General features: G+C 43.3%; 1 protein-coding gene across 1 annotated transcript in view; it reads left to right on the top strand.

Moving 5' to 3' along the window:
- HECW1 (HECT, C2 and WW domain containing E3 ubiquitin protein ligase 1) overlaps window positions 1-27,707 on the top strand; it is a 257,418-nt gene that overhangs the window by 184,000 nt on the left and 45,711 nt on the right. The window contains exons 15-21 of the mRNA XM_068972905.1: window positions 2,814-2,919; window positions 3,807-3,903; window positions 10,360-10,443; window positions 10,839-10,948; window positions 15,158-15,278; window positions 16,035-16,148; window positions 17,195-17,347. Of these exons, the coding sequence (XP_068829006.1) occupies window positions 2,814-2,919; window positions 3,807-3,903; window positions 10,360-10,443; window positions 10,839-10,948; window positions 15,158-15,278; window positions 16,035-16,148; window positions 17,195-17,347 (785 nt within the window). The remainder of the gene's footprint in view (window positions 1-2,813; window positions 2,920-3,806; window positions 3,904-10,359; window positions 10,444-10,838; window positions 10,949-15,157; window positions 15,279-16,034; window positions 16,149-17,194; window positions 17,348-27,707) is intronic.

The following is a 27,707-nucleotide window of genomic DNA, read 5'->3' as shown; positions in this document are numbered from 1 at the left end:
CCTCCCTCCCCACCCTACCCCTCCCTCCCCACCCTACCCCTCCCTCCTCCTTTCTTCCCCTCTTCTTCCCTCCCCCCTCTCTTTTATATCTCTCTCTTGTGTGCTTGCACACACATGCACACACAGGCACCCCTACCTGAGAAACTCAGTGACCCAAAAAGTGTCCAAAAGTGTCAAATTCTGGGAATTACAGGGAGTCATATAATCTTGGTTTTAAATGGAAAATTCATTCTTTTAGGTATTTTAAGTAGTTAGGAAAGCAAATGTCAGCATCATGTTTGCAGTGAAATCCAAATTAGTTACTCAGCCGATGGCAGGCTTCCCTCGATGGACCATTTATTACCACTTTGGGGCCACATTTGCGAAAGTGATAGTAAAGGAGAGGAGAGCCTAGGTCATGCTGCAGTCCATGGGGTCACGAAGACTTGGACACACCTTAGCAACTGAACAACAACTGAACCACAAGGATCCCAGCACATACCAAGTTCTATGAAATCTTAGAATATTAGAGTCTTTTTTAGCTCTGCCTGAAATTGTTTCCATCCCTGTAAATTCCTGGCCCCGATTGGAGAAGCACGTTTCTATTTAATGCTATCATCCTCCAGTTCTCTCATCTGGAGTCCATCCAGCACCGCTCTACAGTCACCTCCGTTTTCCTTGGCCGATGTTGCCATGGCTCAGGACTCCACAAGCCTCACCGCTCCCCGTACTGTTTCCTCTGTCTCGCTCATAGTCATGGTGATGCGTAACCCTCAGCCAGTCATCTGCCTTCAGAGTAGCTGACCTTCCTCTGGTTCTGCAGTCTTTCAGTCTGGCTTGGTTTTGTAGTAAGCAGGTAACCTTAGAACCAGGAACCATTTTCCCCTAAAGCATTTCTACAACACTTGCATTCCTTACGACCCCGTGAAGAGAAGTGAGCCTCTTCCTGCTTCAAAGCCTTGTTTTCCTCCAGGCAAAGTTCAGTGCACAGCCAGGCCTTCTTGAGTTCCATTCTCAGGTCCAGCTGCTTTCCCAGTTTCTTTCTGTAATTCATCTCTTACTTAGCCTTCAGCTGTTTTTAAGATTCCTGTCTTTATAGCATCGCAAATATTTTCAGCACACATTACAGCAGACTGACACAACCCCCTGGAAGGAAGAGAGATATTTCAGTCCCAGGAGGCCTTTACATATTTATTAATTCATGGAAAGAGGAAAATATGAGACTAAATATGGCATATCAGCCATCAGCAAACCTTTCTTTCATTACTTTGCATTGTAACCGTTTAACCAGAAAGTGCTGTTACAGAAATTCCAGCATCTAAATCTTGGTAGCTGACTATACCCTCTGAAGAGAGCTGGGTGCCGATGGCATCAAAGTGAGAAGTCAGCCAGAGTGGCACAAAATCTATTCCCCTTGTCTCTCAAGTGAGACAAGGGCAAGAAGAAGGATCAGGAGAGAAAAAGGATGAATCTGCATCCCTCCTTATTCCAGAGGAGCAGTTCAAAGACTGCCACATACAGAGAGTGAACTGGTAGCACATCTTATCTGAGGGATGTTATTCTTGTCTGTGTGAAATATGAAAGTAGAACCTAAAGGAAAACCCCCAGTTACCATTTCTGTAATTAGGAAGTCCTACATAATCTGCCTTGAAGATCGTCACTTGCAATATCACACAGGGCCTAGTCTTAAATGACCACTTTTAGATGGACCTGACCTTTCTGGGGTTTATGCTGTAGGAGCTCATCACCTCCCCTGAATTCTGTGTGTGTGAATTCTGGTCTTGGAAAATTGAGCTCTTTATGAATATCTTCCAATGTCATCTTTAAAATTCTTAAATATTTTGAAGCCTATTTTGACTTCTTTGTCACATACCATAGAGTGAGTCATCTACACCCATCACCATATATCTGGTGAATGTACTCCAGTGTGGAAAATCTGTGATGCCTCCGTTCAGATAGCTTACCCTGCAAGGGTCCTTTTGGGATCAAAATATATATGGAATCATGGTAGAAACTCATTGTCATGCTCTAGAACCTAGGGAATTTATAAAAATTTAAAATCAAGCTAAATTAAAGTTAATCATTGCAAATATCAGTTTTAAGCTAAGCAAATCCTGTGTCCCATGAAGTTTTGTCAAAATGTCCAACCCAAACCAAAATACTGGATGCAGGCTAGTAGTATGGGGAATCTAAAAGCAATTCTTGACAGTCAAGCGTTAGTTAGTATTCTGGTTCTATCTCTTACAGTTTAAAAGTTTGGAAAAACTTATTTTCTCTGATCCTCAAATTCCCCATTTGTAAACTGGGGTGAATAATGCTTATCTTGCCAAATTTTGTGAGGATATGAGACTGTGTAAAGAGTATAAAGACTGTATAAGGAGTAACCAGTATAGTAAATGAGAGAAAAGAGTAAACAAAGAATGACCTTTCAAGTATAGTAAATACTGTTTAAGACAGCCAGCCCAGGCCACATTTGGTTATGAAGTTCAGTGCTGCCCCTTAGAGATGAAGATGATAGACCTACTTTACTGACAATATTCCCTTTAAAATATTTCTGATGAGAAATATTTCATAGCCTATCACATGTATTAATGAGATGACCATTCATGGCATTTGACATAGGTCACTCTTAAAAACCACAACACCAACCATTCTACTGAGACCTTTTTTTTTGAACATGTTAATTTTCCGTCACTTTTGGGATTATGACTTCATTCCTCCTTTCATTTAGGTGATGTCAGGGCCTTTTTGCCACTCGTATTGAAAAATTAGTATCCAAAGATCATCCGAAATGGATGAGGTTTTTAACACTTACAATTTTATTTTGAAATTAGGCCTCCGAAGTCTCTAGAAACAGAGGAGCCTCTTTACTGGCCAGGCCAGGACACAGCCTAGTAGCTGCTATTCGAAGCCAGCACCAGCATGACTCCTTACCACTGGGTATGTATCACGCTTGTAAACCCCTGGATAGCCAACACCTTGTTTTTCTTATTGTGACTCCTTTAATATTCAGGACTCTGTGTTTCCTTTCTGGTATTGTCTACTCCCCTACCCCTGGTTCCCATCTTCCTCTTGCCCCTCTTGCCTTTCCCTCCTCCTCACCATGTCCTTCTCTCATCCCTTCTTTTTCTCTCCCCTCTTCCAGACCCTCATTCCCCTCCTATTTTATTCTATTCAGTGGTTTGTTAGCTGGGTCCCCGGATAGCATAGTGTAGATAAGGTGAAAGATGTGGTTGCTTTTAGATGCAGTTTCTAATTTAGACCTCTATTCCCGCGTGTGTATGAGGATAAGCTAGAAGAGGCTCCATTCCTAACTTCAGCTACCTCTTTCCAAAACACTTATATCAAGATGGTGAAAGAGTCTACATGGATTTGGATGTTTTCATTATCCCTATTGGGAAATTCAACCAATGGCAGAAGTCATAAGTGCAAGTGCTCAGAAAAGGATTTCTTTGAATTTGCCATAATAACTCTGGGAGAATTAGAAGTTGGAAGGAGCAGAGTAGAACTCCACTCATGAAAGACCTATTTTATTCTCTTCCATCTGTTCACAAGGGGGGGATGAGTTAACACCGAGTTAAATTCCTCCAATATTAAAGATAATTAACTTAGATCTGGTTCGCTTTGGGTTTGATCATTTAAAAATAGCCAGGCTATTATGTCACAGAAAAAAAAGCCCAAGAGCTTACATTTTTTTGATGAGTATGCTCCCTGCCCTTCAGACTCTCCTCCATTAATCCTGGTATTAAGCTGCCATTTTCCAATCATTAGTGAAATCATCTCTGGGCTGGAGACTCAACCACAACTTGCACTTTTGTCTGTTTCAGCATATAACGACAAGATTGTGGCATTTCTTCGCCAGCCAAACATTTTTGAAATGCTGCAGGAGCGCCAGCCAAGCTTGGCAAGAAACCACACACTCAGGTAGGGGCTTGTCTACCACTCTCTAATTCCAGGTCTCTCCCACTGGTTTTCCAGGTGGAACAACCTCTGTGGACAGACGGCAGATGCTTATGATGTGTTTTATTCGTGTATTTAAATTATAACCTAAATACTTAAAATGAAGGATCCAGGGGTTCTGTTGCATAGCTATCATGTCAGCTTACCAATTATTCACATGATGCTAAAATGCTTTCCATTGATTTGGAGGGAAGCACAGAAAAGGAGCAAAATAACTTTCATCAAAGATTATTTATGTAAAGCACCACATGAATTATTTTATTTAAAGAATATAATTATTTAAAGGTGTACCAGATATTAGATGACTATATTCATAAATGAACAAACAAAAAAGTTTCATAAGTGTTTTAACTACTTAAATCTTATTGTTCATTAGGGTCATTTTTGAATGAGTGTCTCTGAAACTCTGAATCACTTCATTTGGAAGGGAAAACTATCCAAAGTGATAAAAAGAAAAAATTATCCTCTGAAGTTAAATCCTACATTCTCACCAAGGTATTAGAGTATGTCTCTCTTTCAGTTTACCACCCAACATTTCAAAAGCTAGAGATGCTCAGTGGTTAACTGTGTTCACTTGAAGTTTGAATACTTGCTCTAGCACACAGGGGCCAGTGATAGAGGCATGTCACTTAATCCTCTACCCTCAGTCTCTTCTCAACTGAAACCAGGTCACAATGTGGGCTCCACTGAGATGCTTCTCTGGACCAGGTACCATGGGCAGGGAGGCAGCTGGTGACCCCCTCTGACTCCAGCTCCTGCCTGGTGGTCTTTTGAGTCTGGTGGACAACTGTAATCCTCTACTTTGACCTCCTCAATGAGTCACCAACACCTCAAAATAATCTCTTTGCTATTCAAGTCTTTATTAATCCTGCCAGGATGGATCACTCACTGTTCTTTCCCATCCATCACCACCCATTGACACCTACTTTCCCTATGGTTTTACTCTACATAAGTTAGAGCCTCCATCCTCCCAAATGCCCATCTCAACTCCTCCCTCTTTCTTCAGCTTCACATCTAAACACTTACCTCCTCACTTTCTTCCAACCCTTCTTTTCTCTCCTCCCTGCATGGCCTATGCTTGGATCTTCACCATTTCTCTGCTAGACCTTGCAGGGATCTCTTAGCAGATACCCACTTTCACTCTACTATAAACAGCATTACCTCCTTAGATCCCATGTCACCTATGCCCTTCAATAAAGCTTCCCATGGAGTATCTTTAGGGCTAGCTGCCACAAGGGCACTCTTCCAGAGAACCTCAGAGCAGCTCAGTGTTAGCCACCTGAGTTCTTGGCCTTCCCCAGTCAATAGAAATTGACTAGAGGCCAGACAAGAAATTCAGGCGAGGTCGTATTGGTACCTGCTGCAGCAGAAGGGAGCAAAAAGGAACAACAGGTCCCCTTGCTTGCTCACTCCCCCGGGTGTGGGGGGACTGGTTTCTTATGTAGGGGGAGGGGAGGGTGTATCCAGGGGTCAGTCCAGAGGGGTGGCTTGGATGTTTTGCACCTCCCTTTATTTGGTGCTGTGTGCAGAGGGCAATGCTCAGTTACGCAGCTTTTGTTTCCAACCCTCTACTTTTGCTTCAGGCTCTTCAAAAGTGGCAGTTGGGTTTTTTGGTCTCTGCATCTTTTGTCCAGAATTTGTCCCAACTGCCCACACACACAGTGATTTCTAGTCCCATATGGTTACATTCTATTCTGTTGTTCAAGGAGAGGCATGTCCAGGGGCAAGCATTGCAGCATGACCACAAAGGGATCAAGTCCCAGGCCTGTCTCACTGGAAGCCTCTCTGGAATTTAGTCCTCAAGGAAACAGGCCGCATAATAGCAGGTGGAGGGGCAGTGGTGGATATGTGACTCTACCCTTACTGTCATTAAGGGGGCCAGCTGGGATCTTGTTTCAGGCTGGGCTTCTGCCCCTCACCCTCGCTGGGCCCTGATTGGCCCTGCGTTTTTCCTAATCCTGCTGTGGCTGCCCTAGCCCGGCCACTGAGCAGTTCAGGCCAGATTTATGATTTGGGGACTCATGCCCACTTTATGAGGGCTTGAGAGACAAGTGAAAGAGGCTGTCCATGTAGATCTTCTGCAGTTTTTCCTTCCTCCCAGTTACGATAAGACCTTAGTTTCGTGGGGGAGGGGGTGGAAATCTGGGTATAGTTTGAGAACTTGTGAAAAATGCATCAACTAATAAAATTGGCTTATTTACATGGGGCCCTTGGGGGGAATTCTTTGTGGGAAGCACTTCAGTTCCTTGTGAAATTCTGAGCTTCTTGTCCAAAAAGGTTTTGACGGAACCTTTCTTATACCAGAGGTCATGCTAAGGCAAGATGTAAGCCCTCTCATAAGAGTGGAATTCTTTGCAATTCAAGAACCAGATGAACTGTGTTGAGACACTCCTGCATCTTTTCTCTCCAGAATTTCAAAATGCATTAACAAATGCTTCCATTTTCATCCCTCAATACAAACAAAATAATGCCAAAAAACAAAAACTTCTCATGGCTCCTGTTGTGTGTATAGTAAAGTCAAAATTTCTAAGCACAATTTCCATAGTCCCCTAAGTCAGGCTCTAATCTAACTCTCCATCCTGGGCTGGTTTTTTCTTCCTTCTGGTGTCTTTCACCTCCCTCAAAGGGCTTGTATTTTATCCTACCCCTAGAATGACTTTTCTCTTAAGGGCATTTCAGCCCATTTTAAAGGCTCAAATCAAATGCAAAGATTCAGTGATCCAGGAAGACTTTAGCATTTTTTTTGCCTTGCTTTACTAGCATTTGTTTTTGTACTTCTAAGATAATTTTCCTTTATCCCTTGTATTCTACCACTACTGATGTCTGCCTACAATACCATAAGCTCCTTAGGGCAGGATCTATATCTTCTTTGTCTTTATACCACTCTCCTGTCAGAGCCTGACCCTCTACTATGAAGACAGGAAACAATGATCACTTTCAGACTGAACTAAAGATCTTTATCTTGAATGACTGTGACTTCCATTTATTTTCAACTCTGCCCAAGTTTTATTACTGTGCCATGGAAGGCAGGGCCATATTTGGTCAATTCATGGGCTTCTCTCTGACTCACACTGCATAATAATTTAAGAGAATCGCCAAGGGATTTTCAGAGGCATTGTACTACCTGAAAACTTCCTGATACGTCATTGCTCTTGAACATTTTTTACCTTACTGACTCTACCACTAAGTAAGGAATTTGTTGCTTGCTTTTGGGAGAAATGTGAGCTCCCCAAAGGCACTAGAGTCTTATTTAAATCATTTTAAAAGCAATAAAAACAATCCTCTGTGAAAATAAAGACTGGAGTATATTTCCCAAGGGAAGTGAAGAGTTTCAGCATTTATATAGTAAACACAATGTGACTTTGTCACATTATAACAAAATTTAAGAAACCTTGAAGGTTCTGTTACAGTGTGGAATTGTACAATTACACTTTTCCAGATATGCGGGACATGAAATTAGGGAATGTTGGAATTAGAAAAAGCTTGGAAATTAATGTAGAAACAAATATCCTTCTTAAGGTTAAGGATGCTTCTGAGAAACTAAGGAAGGCTCTTAGAGACTCTTCCAAATATAGAAATGTGAATCTTTGCATATAATTTCAAACAGTTAATGGACCCTGAAGGACCTGTAGAGTCCAGATTGGAAACCCAAATAGCTCCTCAAAAACTGAAAACTCAAAGTGACGTCAGAAACTGGCCATGAAATCAAAAAGGCAGAAGGAGAGCAAATGCCCGCTCTTCAAGGGGTTAGGCTTCAAGGATCCAGAAAACGGGGCTCTACTCACCGTGACTGGGCCTTGGCCTGCCCCTAGCCGTGGTGTGAGGGTGAGTTAACTTGATTTTAAAGGTCCACGAGTTAAAAGGAAAACCTCCTCTCTTACTGCTTCCTCCGTGGTCCTCACGAGGGGCCCATGATCCCTGTTTGGTCATTGCTATTCTCAGGGAGCCGTGGACCCACTGTTCTGGATTCACAAAGCCAGTTGCTGGGTTAGATGATAGAGGATGAGTTCTAGAAAACCGAATTCAGCAGACAGAAGTGAATCATAAGGAAACCACACAGGAAGAGGGAAGATAGAGTGGTAGCCGTCCTCATTCTTTCTTTCTTTCTTCAACGAGTGCTTTTATTGGGCAGGTATTCTGAATCAAGATGGCACTAGGGCTTCATACCCAGTAGTGAAGCAAATCAGACATTGATCTCATGGGACTTATAATCTATTGAGAAAGACAAATGATAGACAGTTGTGATATTTTTAAGCCAAATATATAGCTAAAGATTGTATTATGGGCCATGGAGGACATGATCAGAATTCAGAGATAATGAAAGAGGGGTGTCAAGGATCTCATTGTAGATATTGAGTTTTGAGACCTTTGAGGCCACAAATGAAGATGTCAGGATGTCAAAGAAGCAGGTGGCTCCACTGACCAGAGCTCTGATGGGAGCTTTGCACTGGAGTTTTCTTGATAGGAGGCAGGCAGGAGAGGCAGATGGCATTCTCACCCTCAGAGATCTCCCCACACCTAGGCCCCAGTGCCTTTGGGCTGGACCCAGGGGCATTTGGAGGCCCCTTAGACTAGTAGGTCTGCCTGGGATTTTCACAAACATGACAGAGGGTGTCCCAAACTCTCAGAAGACTCTGCTTGGGTTTCTGACATGTGGATGTGGTTTGAGTGCGGGGAGCAGTGGGAGAGCTACTGCAGGGGGTCCCGCTTCCCCTGGCTGAGGAAGGCACCCTGCTGCCCTCGTGGACTTGACTCTCTTTGGACTTCTTTTCCCCAGGAGCCCTGGGAATAAACAGTGACCCCTAAAATGTTCTTTCCCTTTTTCTCCAGGCAGGGAGACCAGGGGCATACCCAGGTATGGGTCTGTTGGGGTAGCAGAGTGACTTGTCCCAGGGACATTGCCATTGGGAGAACACATCAATTTGACAGTCCTTCGTGGGACTGAAGTCAGTAAACCAGAGGAGCAGGGTCCACAAGAGTCCTCCAGAGAAGAGGGCGATTAGGCGGTATCAGGATTTGAGGACAGCACTCGGGCGCATGAAGTCGTGGACACGGAGACACAGAAGGAGAAGCAGCTGCTGGAGGAGGCGTGGTTCTCACACCCCTGGCCGGGCTCTCACCTGGTCCAGTTTCCAAATCCCCTGTCAGAGAAGCTACTATTGAGTACCCCTGGGTTTTGGAAATAACATTTACCACAACAGTACTCTATCTATACTGACAGGTTGGACCACGGTGTGTTTCACTGTTTAATTCTATTCTGTGTATCTTGGTTGAAGCCAAAAAGTTTCTCTTGTCTCCTTAAAAATACACACACCAAAAGGTCAATTTTATTATATTTTACCTGAAAGCAAGCAAATTATGATGAAGATTTGGATTCACATCATTATAATCAGAGAGAGAAAAAATATCTGCAGTATTTTTATTAATCTTTTTTTAATCATCCATTAGAGGAAACTGATTAAAAGGTATACCAGATCACTCTTTACTAATTTCTTACAAGTACATGTGACTCTAAAAGGATCTTCAAAATTTAAGCAAAAAAAGTGAAACTAATAAAATATCAGTCCTTAAGTCTTCCCAGATTTCTGCTGTATCTCTTCAAGAAAGAGAAAAAAACATCTAACTTCTTTGAAGCATGATTATAAGGGGTGATTGTTGGCCATGGTGTTTGAAATTTTTGAATATTTGAATGTTAGAAAAACACATTACAAAGTTTATTTGATCAAAAGGAAAAATCTTATTTATCTATAGACTTATTGGAATAACTGCCAGATTGGAGTTGAAGGTTGTAAAAATGTCAGAATGCATGTGTTGTAATTAAACAGAGACAAACTGATGCCTGTGCTTGGACTGACGTGGGAGGTTCTCCTGTATTCTGGGGCTGGACCCTCTCTGGACTCAGTATGGACTTAATTCATTTTCCATCAGGCAGAAGGTTTCTCAAGAGACGTCCCCTGCCTCTTTCCTCCCATGGCTTCTAAAACACCATGAGCCCGCAGCGGCCCTTCCCAGCTCCACTCCCAACTGTGTGGCTCTCTAAGGACCTCAGCTTGTTTGTGCTCCTCAGCTTCTCCCCCCATGCGAGTCTGAGAAAAACAGTTCCTAGATGAGCATCCTGGGAACCTATAATATGAACCTGCTGCTGCTGCTGCTCGGTCGCTTCAGTCGTGTCCGACTCTGTGCGACCCCATAGACGGCAGCCCACCAGGCTCCCCCGTCCCTGGGATTCTCCAGGCAAGAGTACTGGAGTGGGGTGCCATTGCCTTCTCCGATAATACGAACCTAACCTACCTCAAAATACTCTGGACATTAGAACATCACTGTTCAGCCCTACTGAAGGTGAAAAGGGGGTTGGAAAGGGATTCATTCCTTAGCTCTTATGTCAGTGCGTAATTCTTTTCTTTCCCACATTTATCCTAGGGAGAAAATCCATTACATTCGGACTGAGGGTAATCATGGGCTTGAAAAGTTGTCCTGTGATGCAGATCTCGTCATTTTGCTGAGGTAAGGGGCTGAGCCTGAAACAATTCTGGAAAAGCAGCTGGAGAAACTGCTCTGGGTGGTTCTCCACGACAGCCTGGACTAAAACACCCATTGTTTGTTCTGGAGGATTCTAGCGGCTGTGACTGAAGTAGGGCATCCGCTCTTACACCACTCATTTCCTTCTTTACATGTACGACTAGGGTATCATAAGCTACATGTGGTCCTTGATGGAGACCTTGTTGTAGGACTAATTAAGGTTTAAAATAATAGGGAGAGTTTGCATGCAAGGATGTGCCCATCTAAGTGAATCTAAGTGCTTTTATTGTCTCGTGAGAATTGTACCTGCTCTTACAGCAATTCGTGAACATTCTCTCATAGACAGAGAACTAACTTAATTTTTTTTTTCTACTTTGCAGTCTCTTTGAGGAAGAGATTATGTCCTATGTCCCCCTCCAGGCCGCCTTCCACCCTGGGTACAGCTTCTCTCCCCGCTGCTCACCCTGCTCCTCACCTCAGAACTCCCCAGGTAACATGAGGTTTTGGCTCTCTGCCTCCTGCCAGTGGCGTGTTTCCACTGGATGAAGCTGCCCCCTCTCCCTTATTTCGTCTCAGTTTTCTGATCGTCCGCACACTAAGTTGCCACCTGTTTTAGTAATGCCCCCAAGCTATTACGTGTTTGCATTTTTAAATGATTTGGAAACATTTATTGTGAAACTAATATTTCATGATGTGAAAATTATAATGAAATTCATGTTTCATTGTCTATCAATAAGATTTACTGGAACCCGGTGACACCTGTTTATATATTTTTTTCTTATTTAAATTAACTTATTTATTTTAATTGGAGGCCAATTACTTTACAGTATTGTGGTGGTTTTTGCCATACATTGACATGAATGTTTGTATTTTTTTTGTGGCAACTTTCATGCTACAAATAGCAGAGCTGAGTAGTAGTGACAGACACCATAAGACCCCCAGCATCTAAAATATTTGCTGTCTGGCTCTTTACCAACAAAGTCTGTGGACCCCTGCTCTAAATTGCTGTATTTTTCTGAAGCATATTCTCAAAGCATTTAAAAGGGAAGAGCTCTTTCTAGGACATTCTGCCTTATGAGTCAGAATGTTATTAGCTACCAATTTGAGTATTTTTTTGTTAAGTTGTAAAGGAGTTGCTAGGTTCCATACTAACTAGGGACCACCTTTATATCCCCATGAAGATGTCTAAGAATTTTTTAAAATGGTATGAAATCGTTCCCCCGAAGTTTTCTTAGAATGAATTTACTCATGATACTGTTTGTGGGTATTTTCCATTCCAAATGAGGAAGTGTATATTGAACTGTTTAGCAAAAAGAGAAACTATTATTTCCTGGGTTCATCAAGATAATTAGCTTAAGACAAATTAATACTCCCAAACAAGATCCAGATATTAAAAAATTTTCCCCTATTGTCTTGATTTGTAGTATCATGTTGTCATGGATGTTTGTGGTAAACTCAAATTTATTTTTATAACTTTAAAATTTAGTAAAGGACATTAGTTTTTAAAAATCTAGTAATGTCCTATCTCATAACCTCTAAAGTCAGAGTTCAAACTTTGCTTTTGAAGCCAGTGGGGAAATGGAGAAGAGAAACCGAATTTAGCAATATGCTCTGTCCACCAGAAGGGATGTGTCACTCAGCTGGTGTCACTCAGTACTGCCATAGGTCTAGAATATCTCAGTTCAGTTCAATTACTCAGTCAAGTCCGACTCTCTGCGAACCCAGGGACTGCAGCATGCCAGGCTTCCCTGTCCATCACCAACTCCTAGAGTTTACTCAAACTCACATCCATCAAGTCGGTGATGCCATCCAACCATCTCGTCCTCTGTCATCCCCTTCTCCTCCTGCTTCAATCTTTCCCAGCATCAGGGTCTTTTCCAAGGAGTCAGTTCTTAAAACTGGAATACCTTTTCGTTTGGTGCACCCCCATCGTGTCATTCAGAACTATCTCCCAGAGGTAGTTTTGCTAATCCTAAAATGTTTTTAAGTCAGTATCTCTTTGTTATCCCTTCCTCCACAAGTGTATCAGTGGCATTGTTGAGAAAATGTTCTGTGAGTGCTCCCTGTGACATACAATATAACTAAGATGACATACTTGGGAAAGGGAGGACCGGGAGCTTTGTCAGAGGGAGCATCAGCTCAACCAGTTGTTTCTGGTGTGCACGGGATGACTTACTTCTGGAGAGCAGAGCATTCCCATTTAGGGGACTTGTGTGTCTGCGTGATGTTTGGTCCCAGTCTGATAATGTGTCTATGTGCATGCATTCTAAGTCGTGTCTGACTTTGCAACTTCATGGACTGTAGCCAGCCAGGTTCCTCCGTCCATGAGATTCTCTAGATAAGAATACTGAAGTGGGTTGCCATGCCCTCCGTTAGGGGATCTTCCTGACCCAGGGATCAAACCCATGTCTCTTAGGTCTCCTGCATAGGCAGGTGGGTTCTTTACCACAGAGCCACCTGGCAAGCCCCAACATGTCTGCACTTTGGTCCAAACTTCCGACACTAGAGTATGGTTTCGACATCTTTACATGGTGAAGATACCATCTTGCAAATAGAAAAACTAAGGGAGTATAAAGAGTTATTCACTAAATGAGAATTATTTGGGTAAGTTTTTTTTTTTTAAAGGAATCAGCATTCCTAATAGCTGTCTGGTGTCAGACATTACTGACACCATGAATTCAAACAATCACCCAATTTATGTATCAAAGTCCTTAATTCTTTACTCTCCTAGCTTTGATCACAGGATCTCAGAGTGTGTAATCCAAATATTTGATGCTAACTTTTACAATTCCCACATTTCTAGACCTTTATGACTTTTACCTGAGGCAACAGAGATAATGGTTCATGCATGCCAAAGCACCTCATGAAGCATAAATTATTAAAGAAATGCACAGTAGTGACCACGGGCATAGTGGTAGTACCAGCAGTGAGAAAGTCATCTTACAAAATACACTGAAATCTGCTAGAAGAAAGTTATACTTGCACCTGCAGACTGGTATTCTAGTTTTACCTACATTCTGAAACCTGGCATTTCAGTAAAGACACTTTCTTCTTCAAATGGTGGCCTGGTTCCTTCTCATAAGTCACCTCTTCAGTCGGCTTCGGTGACACCACTGTAGGCATTTCACCTATGTCTTTGGCCACCTCTGCAGACTCATCCTCCCCTTCCTACCATCCTCAAGACTCAGTGCCAGGTTTTATTCTCCTCTCTTTCAAACTATGTCTCTTTCCAATCAAATAGTCAAAGGTATCACCATCAAAGACCAAGCTTGTGATCTCCCCACAAATTTGTGCTTCTTCCATTTGTCCCCATCTCAGTGAATGTCATCAAAGTCCATTCCATTATAATGTCTGAAACTCACCTTTACTTACTACCTATATCCAGTTCATTGCCTCCTAAACACATCTCCAATCTATCCTATTCTCATCTCCAGTGACACCACCCTAGTCCAGTTTAGGTGGGCCAGATCCATTCTGGACCTCTCTGGTTTTCTCTCTCTGCTGCAGAAAGACTGAGGTTTCTGTAACTCCAGATGCGTCATCTTGGCCCCTACACGCTAACTTTCTGTTGTGTTTACCATTAAACAAAATCGTTTAATTATTTAAAAGAAAATACCTTATCCTATTTGACCTGTCTCCTGCCCCCCTCCCAAGCTTTGTTTTACATCATTCTGGTCCTCACTCCCAGTGCTCCAGATAAACTGGAGCACCACTCTCCACCCTGCCTCAGTACCTTTGCACATGCTGGTGCTCTACCTAGAATCTTCTCCCAGCTCATCTCTTCTCTTAGCTAAACAGAAGCCTTTCCTAACTCAGTCAGTCTAATTCATGCCTCCTTATTCTTCACATGTTTCCCAGGGAAGCCTTCCTGAACTTGGCTAGAGTGTCCTGTGATCTCAGAGAACTGAGTTCTCTTCCTTTATGGGTAGCAATCGTCTCAACCTGTAATTATATTCTCATTTCTGTGAGTTTTATGGTGTCAGTCTTCTCCAGATTATAAATTCAATATCTGGAACATAAACTAAACATTTGTTGTTGCAAGAGCAAACTGTGATGCTAGCCATCTGGGAAACTTGCAAAGGAGTATTATCTTTTCCAGTCCTTTTTTCACTAAAAGGTGTATAAAGATAATAAAGCATTTACAAAGCATTCTAAGTGATATAAAAGTTCCCCCTATAAAGAGTAAGGAATTACTATTAATAATAATATTCTTAATAATTTTGCTTTTATGGTACATGATAATCTAATATAAACCCCTAGATACTCTGTGCTCTAGTGGACAGGTATGTTTATATAAGCATCAAGGTCAATATAGTTAGAGAAGTGCAATATACACATGTATTACAATCTTGGTTGCTCCATTGTAGTTACATTCACTTATAGCAACTTATAAGAGCCTAATTTGATTTATGTCATTTTCGAATATTGAAGTAAATTAAGCCAAGAAATATACTCATCCAGGTATTTTGAAGAGAGATACAATTTGAAATGCAGTGTAAGATATAAGTATTTATTGTCATCAGAATTTATTTTTCTCTGCATCATATTATTTCTGGTATTATCAAAGTGACTGAGGGAGTGATAGGGAAACTTCCTGAAGGATTGTGCCTCTGGTGGGTCCTCCCACTACCACTGCTCTCTGCATATTTGTTCTTCAGTAAAAAGTGATGACCTTCAGCGTATGTGCTTCTCTCTGCAGGTTTACAGAGAGCCAGTGCAAGAGCCCCTTCACCCTACAGGAGAGACTTTGAGGCCAAGCTCCGCAATTTCTACCGGAAACTGGAAGCCAAAGGATTTGGTCAGGGACCAGGGAAAATTAAGTGAGTGATTTAATTGAGCTCCACTGACCTTGGCACTGAATTCAGTTGCAAGATGTTTCTATCGTTTTCTCCTCTATAACTTGGTAATATTTGTCTGGAAATCGGATACCATGGTATGACATCAGTCATGGTCATAGAATTGAGAAGAGAAAAAGTTAGGAAGTTGGAAAGAAGAAAGGAGGTTAAGAAATTGGAAGGGAGGCAGGAAGAGAAGGTAAGGAGAGAGAGGAAGAACAGCAGATTTCAGACAAAACCATGTATAAAATCAATGGCAGGCCTTCTCAGAAAAGAAGGAAACTTGAACTAAATAAAAACTCTTATGTTTCCCTTTACATATTTTTGGGACAAATTTAACTACTCATTAGTCAAAAAGCTTTGATTTGGGGATCTAAGTAAGAAGTTGTTTCTCCCTGCTCTGTGATTACTATTTTCGTCTTGAAAAGCTGAACCCAAATTTAAGAATTCAGCTTAAGAGATTCTTCTTAGAATTGATTATATATGTGTGTATATATCGTGACGATAGTATAATATGGATGAACTGTGTCCCATTATGAACTGGTATGTGTTGTCCTGGTGCTTTTATCATTTTGAAAAGAGTGTCAGAGTAAGTCCGTGGTTGAACTGATGGAATCTGTACCTTGAGGAGGAGTCTAGGGGATGAGACTGTCAACCTGGGCCCCCACATCTCACCTAGAACACTCCCCAACATTGGAGCCCAAGCGCCGGCTGCCCGCCCACATGGCTTCTCATTTCTAGGCTCATCATTCGTCGAGACCACCTGTTGGAGGGAACCTTCAATCAGGTGATGGCCTATTCCCGGAAGGAGCTCCAGCGAAACAAGCTCTACATCACCTTTGTTGGAGAGGAGGGGTGAGCCGCCAGCACTTTCATGCAGACATCTCAGTGTGGGTAGACGGAGCCCCCAGGTCTTGAGCAGTTTTCCTCAGGGAGCAGGGTGGCTCTAAGCCTTTGCCCCAAGGTGGTTCTGATCATATGCTCCCAGGAGACCTTTCTCTCCAGGTGTTGCCAATCTTTGAATTTCATGTTCTCCACAAGCCTAAGATGATTGGCATGTTCTAGAATCCGAGGTCACGTGGTCAAAGTATAAGCCCAAAATACAGACCAATCTACTAGATCTTTACCTTCTCAGTTTACACCCTGAAAGGTCTCCCCTTGGTGTACCCACCCCTCTGAGTATCTGATCAAAGGACTCTCCCCCAAGAGTGCACATGTATGACTGGTGGTGGTGGTAGTGGTTGAGTTGCTAAGTCTTGCAACCCCATGGATGTAGCCTGCCAGGCTCCTCTAGCATGGGGTTTACCAGGCAAGAATATTAGAGTGGGTTGCCATTTCCTGCTCCAGGGGATTTTCCCAACCCAGGGGTCAAACCCAGGTCCTCTGGTCTCCAGCCTTGTGGGCAGATTCTTTAATGACTGAGCCTCCAGGGAAGCACATATATGACTGCTTACCAAATTTTACATGTACTGTCAGTGATTTCATAGCAAACCATCTCAACCGTGGAAAGCAAGCCCACCCAGGAGGGCATAGCAGGATCAACTTAGCAGAAAGTATTTTCAATTCATGCACATGCACCATCACAGGAAATTCTTTTCTGTCTCCCACAACAAAGTCCAGCTGTGGACCAGCTGTGTGTTTTATCCAGTAGATGTGATATAATTGAGGAAGAAGTTTAAGGAACACTGCCATAAATGTTTAAGAACATCATCCTCAAACCAATCACTGCATCGTCATTTTCTTCAGCAAATTAGACTTCCCTTGGGATCCATTGTAAAGAGCAGAGGCTGCCCTCTACTTTCCCGGCACTGAGTCTGAAAGGGCAAGCCAGGTCCTGCATAGAGACAGGTCCCCCACCTCCCTCATGTAATGAGCTTCCTGGACCTCTGCTTCCTTTGCAGCCTGGACTACAGTGGTCCTTCGAGAGAATTCTTCTTCCTTCTGTCTCAGGAGCTCTTTAACCCCTACTACGGACTCTTCGAGTACTCTGCCAATGACACCTACACCGTGCAGATCAGCCCCATGTCTGCCTTTGTAGAAAACCATCTTGAATGGTAAGAGCTGGAATTTTCATTTTCTCGTCTTGGAGAGTTCTGGTCTTTCTCAGTCAGAAGTCAATGGGATTCCTTGAGGATCATTGTGTTTGAAGCAGTGGCCCGATGTCATGAGGGGTGATGAGAGTAAACGACAAAGCACTGGAAACAAAATTCTCTGCTAGGTTTCAGCCAGAATACAAAATGAATCACTAAAGATGCTGCAAATTTCCTATCAACTGCACATTGATGTAAGATACTACAGTTTTTCTTCTGAAGAAACACTGAGGTAAGTAGATATAGGTCCTGAGTGTTGATAATTCTCCTAAAATCCTAAGCGTTCCCAGGGAGGGGTTCTTGAAGGTATTCATGCATTTGAGATTCTCTGATCTTGGACTGATGGCTTTTGCACTGTGGCCATCAGCTTCTGCATCTTGCTTTAAAATAAGGCTGTTAGGTTAGATAATCTCTCAGCATCCTTCTGACTTAAAAGTGCAACATGTCTTTGGTCCTCTCATCTTGAGGCAATTACCACTTACTGAAATGAGTAAGAAGATGAGTATTGGTCAGTTCTGTGCACTTCTGTAGCTGAGATACCTCAGATATGGGTGGAAATCTCCAGAAAACTGCATGGGACAACTAGGATGCATGCACTCTCCTGTTTTGTCGCCCCAGCACATGACTTGAAAAGTACCCCTGGTTTCACTGCAGGAGCTCCTGTAATCAGGAGGGAAATGAGTCCTGGAAACTGCTGACATGGTTCTCATCTGACATAACTTACTGGTGATGTGTCATGGGGCTGCTGGCAAAGGGAGCTTCTGGGGTAACACCTGGCCACTGGGCTTACAGCCCAAATCCCCATAATCTGATTTCATAGTATCAGAACAATCCACCTCTGCTAAGGCTGCCAGCTACAGCCCACAACTTCTCTCTCCACTCTCACCTCTGAGTTCTTCTTTTTCTTTAATTTTTTTAAAGTTTATTTTATTGAACTATAATTGATTTAGAATGTTGTGAATGTCTACTTTACAATAAAGTGATTCAGTTATACATGTATATATATATCTTTCATATTCTTTTCCATTATGGTTTATCTCAGGATATTGAATATAGTTCCCTGTGCAGTATAATAAGACCTTGTTGTTTATCCATTCTATATATAATAGTTTGCATCTGCTAATCCCAACGTCCCAACCCATCCCTCCTCCCCTACTCTGCCACTTGGCAACCATTAAGTCTATTCTCTTATGTCTGAGTCTGTTTCTGTTTCAAAGATAGGTTCATCTGTGTTGTATTTTAGATTCTCCGTTTAAGTGATATCATATGGTATTTGTCTTTCTCTTTCTGACTTACTTCATTTAGCATGATACTCTCTAGGTCCATCCAGGTTGCTGCAAATGGCCTTCTTTCTTTCCTTTTGTGGCTGAGGAGTATTCCATTGTGTACGCACCATATCTTCTTTATCCGTTCACCTCTTGATGGACATTTAGGTTGTTTCCACATAATGGCGATTGTAAATAGTGTGGCTATGAACATAAGGATTCATGTATCTTTTCGAACATAAGGGTACATAGATCTTTTTGAATTATTCTTTTGTCCAGATATATGCCCAGGCATGGGGTTGCTGGATCATATGGTAACTCTATTTTTAGTATTTTGAGGAACCTCCATACTGTTCTCCATAGTGGTTGCATCAATTTACATTCCTACCAACAGTGTAGGAGGATTCGCTTTTCACCACACTCCCTCCAGCGTTTATTATTTGTAGACTTTAAAATGATGGCCATTCTGATCTTTCACATGCTTACTGGCCATCTGTATGTCTTCTTTGGAGAAATGTCTCTCGAGATCTTCTGCCCATTTTTTTATTGCATTGTTTGCTTTTTGTTATTGAGTTGTATGAGCTATTTGTACATTTTGGAAATTACGCCCTTATCAGCTGGATCATTTGCAAATATTTTCTCCTAATCCATAGATCGTCTTTTGTTTTGTTTATGGTCTCCTTTGCTGTGCAAAAGCTTGTAAGTTTGATTAGGTCCCATTTGTTTATTTTTCCTTTTATTTATCTTGCCTTGGGAGACTGACATAAGAAAACATTGGTCAATTTATGTTAGAGAATGTTTTGCCTGTGTTCTCTTTTAGGAGTTTTATAGTGTCAAGTGTTATATTTGCATCTTCAAGCCATTTTGAGTTTATTTTTGTGTGTGATGTGAAGGAGTGATCTAACTTCACTGATTTGTATGAGTCAGCTCTTGAGCTGAGCAAGGCATGTGCCTGCTCAGGGGATGTGTTTCAAGTGTTTGGCACAAGTGAAGAAGCAAATGCTGTTGCTTTTTTGTTGCTTTTTGCCTTTGTTGTTCCTTTTCATGTAACTTATCAAATAAGTGGATGATGTAGCTTGGGAGGCAGAAACACCCCTGGTGGTGTGGGCAGAGCAGCAAGTCACTACAGGTAAGATTTAGGGCTAAGAATTGAAGACCAGCTCTAACTTAGTCACATTCCGGTAGGGTTCACTCGGACAGTGGAGAATACCATACCTGCATGAAACAAGAATATATGTGGGACTTCCCTGGGTCCAGTGGTTAAAATCCTCCTGCTCATACAGGGTACACAGGTTTGATCCTTGGCCTGGGAAGATTCCACATGCCTCAGGGCAACTAAGCCTATGCACAAAACACTGCAGCCCAAGAGCTCTAGAGCCCACAAACCACAACTGCTGGGCCCGTGTGCTGCCACTACTGAAGCCTGCGCACCCAGAGCTCATTGTTTTGCCACAAGAGAAGCCACCACAATGAGAAATGCACACAGCGCAACTGGAGAGCAGCCCCCACTCACAACTAGAAAAAGCCCACACGCATCAATGGAGACCCAGCACAGCCAAAAATAAATAAATCAATAAATAATATTTTAAAGACTATATAGGTATGCAGATTATACTTCATATAATCCCCCAATTCTCTCAGTCTATGTGCATGAAATTTAAGGTGGTGTCTTAGAGGTCATGAATTAAAGTTAGCAGTCACTGAGGAAATGCTTTCACAAACATTACAGCATATAGGACTTTGCTGGGTATTGTGGGGATACATTCGTTAACTGAACAATTGTAAATCAAGTACATGCTGTGTGTTGGGCGAATACAGAAGTGAAGTGAACGAGATTTCTTCCCTCAAAGGGAGAGAGCACATGAGTAAATCTGTAATTCCACTATAGTATCTTAAATCCCAAGTTATACGTATATAATGCATGTGGGTGTGTAAGTCTGAGATATATATATAAGCCTGGAAATTGTATTAAATCATGAAGGAAAGTGTCTCACTCAGCCCAAGGTAGGGGATGGTGCAGTGGGGAATAAAACCAGGGAATCTCATAAAAAGGGAATAATTGTGCTGTCTTTTTTTTTTCTTCTTTTACTATTTTTTTTTTTATGAAAAGGAGTGGATATATGTGCCAATCTTTACTGATAGTTGAGTAGGAGAATCAACAGAGCAGAGGAGAAAAGTGTTTTGAGGAGCCAATATTGGAAACAAGAATGAAAGGTGTGAGAGGAAGTGGAGCCTTTGGCAAGCAGTGTAGACAGATCAGAACAGAAAATGGCTTTGGGGGTTGTGGGAATGAGGCTAGAGACAAAGAGAGAGGCAGATGGTCTCATCACATAAAGAGAATACTGTCACTGGGTTTGTGTTTTAAAAAAGTAAATCTTGCCATAGCGCAGGGAAAATTTTAAGGACAAAAGGCTGGAAAGAGCTGAGACCAGCTCCAGAGCGGTTGGTACGTCACAGGGAGAAACAGAATTCAAACTGAGGCAGAGGTGGGGTCTGAGAAAGGAGGGGACTAACCTTAAGAACGTCTCAGAGGGAGAAGAGACTCAGCTAGTTGTTTTACTGTTTGACTGTTGAGGTGAGAGGGAGAGAGAAATATAGAAAAAGTCCAAGGTTTCTGGTTGCACCATGGGACAGTTTGGGGTGTTCACTGTGACGAGAATTACATGAAATAGACAATACTCAGAGGAAAGAGGAGGAATTCAGTCTTTGACAAGTAGAAATTGCAGGTTCCATTATAAACAGGTGGGTATATTAGTAAATACCTGGAATATTGCCCTGGAAATCTGGGCTGGAAACTGAGATTGGGAAATACTAACACAGTCATGAAATTAAAAGATGCTTGCTCCTTGGAAGAAAAGCTATGACAAACGTAGACAGCATATTAAAAAGCAGAGACATTACATTGCTGACAAAGGTCTGTATAGTCAAAGCTATGTTTTTACAGCTGTCACGTATGGATGTGAGAGTTGGATGTAAAGAAGGCTGAGCATTGAAGAATTGATGCTTTTGAACCGTGGTGTTGGAGAAGACTCTTGAGTGTCCCCTGGACTTCAAGGAGATCAAACCAGTCCATCCTAAAGGAAATCAATCCTGAATATTCATTGGAAGGACTGATGCTAAAGCTGAAGCTCCAATACTTTGGCCACCTGATGCTAAGATCTGACTCATTGGAAAAGACCTTGATGCTGGGGAAGATTGAGGGCAGGAGGAGAAGGGGACCACAGAGGATGAGATGGATGGCATCACTGACTCAACAGACATGAGTTTGAGCAAGCTCCGGGAGTTGGTGAAGGACAGGGAAGCCTGGCATGCTGCAGTCCATGGTGCCACAAAGAGCCAGACATGACTGAGCAACTGAACAGCAACAACATCACAGGCAGACTGGCCCAGGAGAAGGGTGGAGAGGAGGAAATGCGAGCTCGCAGAGGTGGAGGATACTGATGAGTCCAGGGTAGCCAGGGCCTCAGGTCCCTGGGGGAAGCTGAGAATGAGTGGCCAGAGTGCCCCAGCTTGGGAGGAGTAGGACAGGAATGGAGGTGCTCCAGTGAAGACCTGCTCGTGGGGAAGAAGGCAGTCCAAGAAGGCAGAAGCTGGAGGGGGCATACAGACAATAGAAGGGGGTCCCCAGGGATCCAGAGCATAGGATTGGGAGGACAGAGCTTAGGACATCAGGGGATAATCACAGGAGCTGTGTTTGGATAGTGACAGAGGTTCATGAGGTTAAGTGCCCTAGTGGTGTGAAGGGGACCGAGTGTTCTGGAGGAAACCTTGGGGCCAAGCCCAGGAGTGACATAGGAAAGGCTACAGACAAAAAGTCCTGGGGGAATGCACAGGAGGCTCGCTGGCCTTCTGGCCAACTCATTACCACTTGAGAGTGGCCTCAACAGATGCCTTGCCAGCTGCCTGGACCCTGTTCTCAGGCAGGCTCTGTTGTCTCTGAACATCTCCGGCTGGATGAGGCCGTGTCGATGTGTCAGTTACACCTGAGAACCTGGAGGAAGGAAACCTCAGAGATGTTGTAAGAATTAGCAAAGCTCTCTGGATGGATCCTTCATAAAAGTCAAACCGTGACAAAGTCTGGCCCAAAGTGCTAGTTACCTGCTGTCTTTGCAAAGGAAAGGACTTGAGGACTTTCACCCACTGCTGTTCCTACCTTGGAAATATTTGCTGTGTAGCCCAGAAGCAAAATGGCAGGGAACTTTCTGAGCAACTAGCAATCTGAACAGAGCTCAGGCAGGTGAGAGTTCACATTGAATGGTGAGTTGTTATGGAGCAATCTGGGACCTCCTCTCTGCCCTGAGGCTCTGACTCTGAACCTCAGTCTCCTAAGCCCCTGACTGACAGAAAAGCCCAAATGCAAAGCCAGAACTGGTCCCAGATTGAACCATGACCCTCACATAGGGTGGGGCTCATGTTTCGTTAGTGCCTCAGAGGTCCTAGGGGAGAGAGGCAGTCACAACCAGTGGACAGAACTTGAACCACTGGGGCCAAGTCTGCTTTAGCTTTGAAAAGGAAGCCCTGCTGGGCTGTGGGCATTTGAACCAGATGGTACCACTGCAGTTATTCCTTCTGGATGTCTTCCTGTGAGCCGTTCTGCACCCCAGGGCAAATGCTTTTACCAAGAAAAGTGAGGGCACCCAAATGCTGGGCCATTTTGACAGTAGTGCACCCAGGAAGGTTCAACAGCCGAATGAAGTCACTCCAGGCCTTGCACATAGTGTGGCAGCAAGTGGCTGCTGAGGCCCCTGCCTGAGGCTTTGTCACTGTGACTGTGGCAGTGAGGGCGGGGGTGGGACGGCGCCACTGAGGAAACCTGAACCCTGAGTTCTCAGGCGTTGGCCCAGCCAGGTGGCAATGACCCATCGGCCAGGTGGGTAAGGCTGTGGCTGATCCCAGATGTCGGCGCCTGGCCCTCTTCCTTCCCTCACTCCCCAGGACACTTCGTCCCACAGTCCACATGGGCAGTGAGGAAGATGGCACTTTCTATGACCAACATATCACTCATGAGAAAACAGAGACCAAAAGATTACAGGGCTCCTCACAGTCAGAGCCTTGACTTTGTAAAGCTGGAAATTGTCCCTAACATAGGTTGGGCCAGGACAGGAGTCTGCCTGGAAGGGAAGTGACTCCCGCCCCCTGCCCTCTCTTCCCTCCGCAGACAGGCCTGTAGGCCAGAAATAAACAGAGAGAAAATCGATCAGCTTTACAGGATTAAACATCACCCTGGATGGAAACGTTGCTCGGGTGTGGCTAGAAGAGGCCTCTTTGCACAGGTCATTTTTTAAATTATTATTCAAGTTCTTTATCTTTTCGCTGGCCTTCCTCTGTGTCCCACACTCTGTTTTGTCTGTGTCCCCCTAGAGAGTAAGCTCCATGAAAGCAGAGATGGATCTGTCTTATTTTACTCTAGCACAGGCCTGGCACTTAAGGTGTTCAAAAGAATAGTTCATTTGGGTGCATGATGAGCCACTTCCTTCTACCAGGGCCATTAAGACAGAGGGCTCCTATAATCCAGGGGCAGTAAATTGTTCAAAGGTCACACTTTCATTTGTCATCTGTGGTTGTAACTCCCTTACAATGTTGGCGACAAACACACATGTCCCTGGGAGCTTTGCACTGAGCTCTGCACAATGCCCGCACTCTGCTTATTATGACACAAGGTCGCCCTACACACACTGCGCCTGCGCCATGGGCCTCTGTCAGTCACCTCCAGGCCAGGCAGTAGGCAGTACCCCAGAGATGGACAAAGAGGCCTCTGACCCCAGGTCCTTCCCCTGCTGGCTCCTCCCTGACTGTAGCTACTTGAAATTCTCTGCTTCCTGCTTGCTGTGTGTGGGCTTTGCATATGCTAGGATGCAGCCTGGAAATCAAAAGGGGGTTTCTACCTCCTTCCCTTTGTTCCTAGTGAAGTGCTGAGAGATACTACCATGAATAAATATGGTGGAGATTCTATACACACATAATAAGTAAACTGAAAAGAAAATCTATTTTTTTGAACTTCAGCCTAAAAGGACTTCCCATAATTGTTTCATTACTCATTTGTATTACCCAGTTAGGTTGTATGAACCCTGCTTTGGCCCTAGCTCCGGAGGCTCTCTGCAGTGGCACAGGAGGAGGGTTCTTTTTCCCCTTCCCTTTGGTCAGAGCAGCCAAATAACAAAACTGAAGCTGAGATTGATGCAGCACAAGCTTTATTCAATCACCAAAGAATGGAGAAGCAAGGACTAAGTTCACCGATCAACATCTAACCCACCAGATGGGAGGGATTTAATTTTTAGGAGTAAAGACAAAAGGAGAAGAAATAAGGCTAATGATGAAGAGACCTATGCTTTAGTCTACTAGGGAAGGAGCAAGGCTTTTTCAAAGGAGTGTGATGCCACACCCCTAACCTTTTTTGATCCTTAATATCCAGTCATGGTCAAGGGTGAAAGTGAAAAGAAAGTGAAGTCACTCAGTCGTGTCCGACTCTTTGCTACCCCATGGACTGTAGCCTACCAGGTTCCTCTGTCCATGGGATTTTCCAGGCGATAGTACTGAAGTGGTAAGTGTATCTTCTAATATGCTAATGTAGTAAATATCAGTATCTGATGAGACTCAGGGTCTGTCGGAGGTCAGATTAATTGCCATCTTGTTCCCAACTGGCTCCTTCTGGTGTTTTGTAGCTATCTTTCTTATCTCTGGACCCTTTAACTTAAAGGTTTATGTGTTAATTCCTGCTAAAGGTGGGGATTGATGGGTTTTAAGCAGAAACCTGGAGCAACTCTAGCAACATTTGTACCACAGAATTTCCAAGTTGATAAGGACATTGTTAAAATGTGCAAGGCTAACACTCATGCCAAGTAAGAGAGAGGAGGTGGAGCTGGAACCCCATTGGGCCTCCCATAGGAACTGTGGTCACATATGGACACAGCCCTGCCCTCCCTAAGTCAGGCAGAGAAAGGCCAGGAAATAGCACAATGTCCTTCTTCCACTCACCAGTCCCACTAGCCAAGCCAACCATGGACCAGAGGGTAAGGAATCTCCAATAATTGCAGCAATAATGGCCTATCCCCAGGGTCACAGAGTGGGACAGAAAATGGAAGGAAACCCATGAGGGGTGCATGACAGGGATTAAAAATATCTGAAAGAACCTATACAATTCAGGACTTTCAGTTCATCCACTAAAAGTATTACCATTTCCTTAACTGTATGTGTCCATTGTATGTGTCTTTGATCCAGAAATCTTAAAGTAATATTCCAAATTCCTTATCTTTATTCTTTGATTATGATTTCTATTTGCATATTAATGAGGAGAAGGCAATGGCACCCCACTCCAGTACTCTTGCCTGGAAAATCCATGGACAGAGGAGCCTAGTAGGCTGCAGTCCATGGGGTCGCTAAGAGTTGGGCATGATTGAGCGACTTTACTTTCACTTTTCACTTTCATGCATTGGAGAAGAAAATGGCAACCCACTCCAGTGTTCTTGCCTGGAGAATCCCAGGGGTGGGGAAGTCTGGTGGGCTGCCGTCTCTGGGGTCGCACAGAGTCGGACACGACTGAAGAGACTTAGCAGCAGCAGCAGCAGCAGAGGTACTCATGCTGATCTTTTTACCCTTTTAATCATCATTGTATGCTGATTTTATGTCTCTCAAGATACAGAAGTGAATATAAAGCTAAACAATAAAACATTCATTGAAAATTTGTTAAACATGCCAAGCACTATACTAGACACTTCCAACAGCCCTATAACCCAGAGCTATAGGAGAAACCCAGGCTATAGAGGAAAATAAGGTGCAAACATTAGCAAACTCAGAGAGATAATCACAGACCAAGCTGAGGTTGGAACCCGGAAAACCTGACTGCAGTAGGTTCTAGCCCCTTCTATTTCCCCTCTGGGCAAATTGCAATACAATGTGATAAATGCTATCTGTACTTCTATTATAGCACTTAGCACATTACATAGTTATCAGTATTAGGTATAAGGTGCTTTAAAAATGAGTGAGAATAGTTGGCTGGCAGAGATGGGGAAAGGAAACTTCCAGGGAGAGGGCCCAAAATTCACAGAAGGATAACAGGTGAACAAACAGATGACAGCTGTGTTTGACTCCAAAACAGAGAAAAGAAAAGCTGTAAAGCCTTATTTCACCAGATAGGGAAGGGCATTTAATGGCATCTAGGGACTCTGGGCTTTAGCCAGGCTTCCTCAATACGTGAACCGTGAACTTCCAGATGTTCAAGCTGCTTTTAGAAAAGGCAAGGGAACCAGAGATCAAGTTGCCAACATCCACTGGATCATTGAAAAAGCAAGAGAATTCCAGAGAAACATCTATTTCCGCTTTATTGACTATGCCAAAGCCTTTGACTGTGTGGATCACAATAAACTGTGGAAAATTCTTCAAGAGATGGGAATCCCAGACCACCTGACCTGGCTCTTGAGAAACCTACATGCAGGTCAGGAAGCAACAGTTAGAACTGGACATGGAACAACAGACTGGTTCCAAATAGGAAAAAGAGTACGTCAAGACTGTCTATTGTCAGCCTGCTTATTTAACTTATATGCAGAGTACATCCTGAGAAACGCTGGGCTAGAAGAAGCACAAGCTGGGATCAAGATTACTGGGAGAAATATCAATAACCTCAGATATGCAGATGACCCCACCCTTATGGCAGAAAGTGAAGAGGAGCTAAAAAGCCCTCTTGATGAAAGTGAAAGAGGAGAGTGAAAAAGTTGGCCTAAAGCTCAACATTCAGAAAATGAAGATCATGGAATCTGGTCCCATCACTTCATGGGAAATAGACGGGGAAACAGTGGAAACAGTGGAAACAGTGTCAGACTTTATTTTGGGAGGCTCCAGAATCACTGCAGATGGTGACTGCAGCCATGAAATTAAAAGACACTTACTCCTTGGAAGGAAAGTTATGAGCAACCTAGATAGTATATTCAAAAGCAGAGACATTACTTGGCCAACAAAGGTCTGTTTAGTCAAGTCTATGGTTTTTCCAGTAGTCATGTATGGATGTGAGAGTTGGACTGTGGAGAAAGCTAAGTGCCAAAGAATTGATGATTTTGAACTGTGGT

Source organism: Capricornis sumatraensis, chromosome 5 (genome assembly GCF_032405125.1).
Source record: "Capricornis sumatraensis isolate serow.1 chromosome 5, serow.2, whole genome shotgun sequence".
In the NCBI taxonomy this organism is placed as follows: domain Eukaryota; kingdom Metazoa; phylum Chordata; class Mammalia; order Artiodactyla; family Bovidae; genus Capricornis; species Capricornis sumatraensis.
Note: the sequence above shows the minus strand (reverse complement) of the source record. Positions and strands in the feature narration are given on the sequence as shown.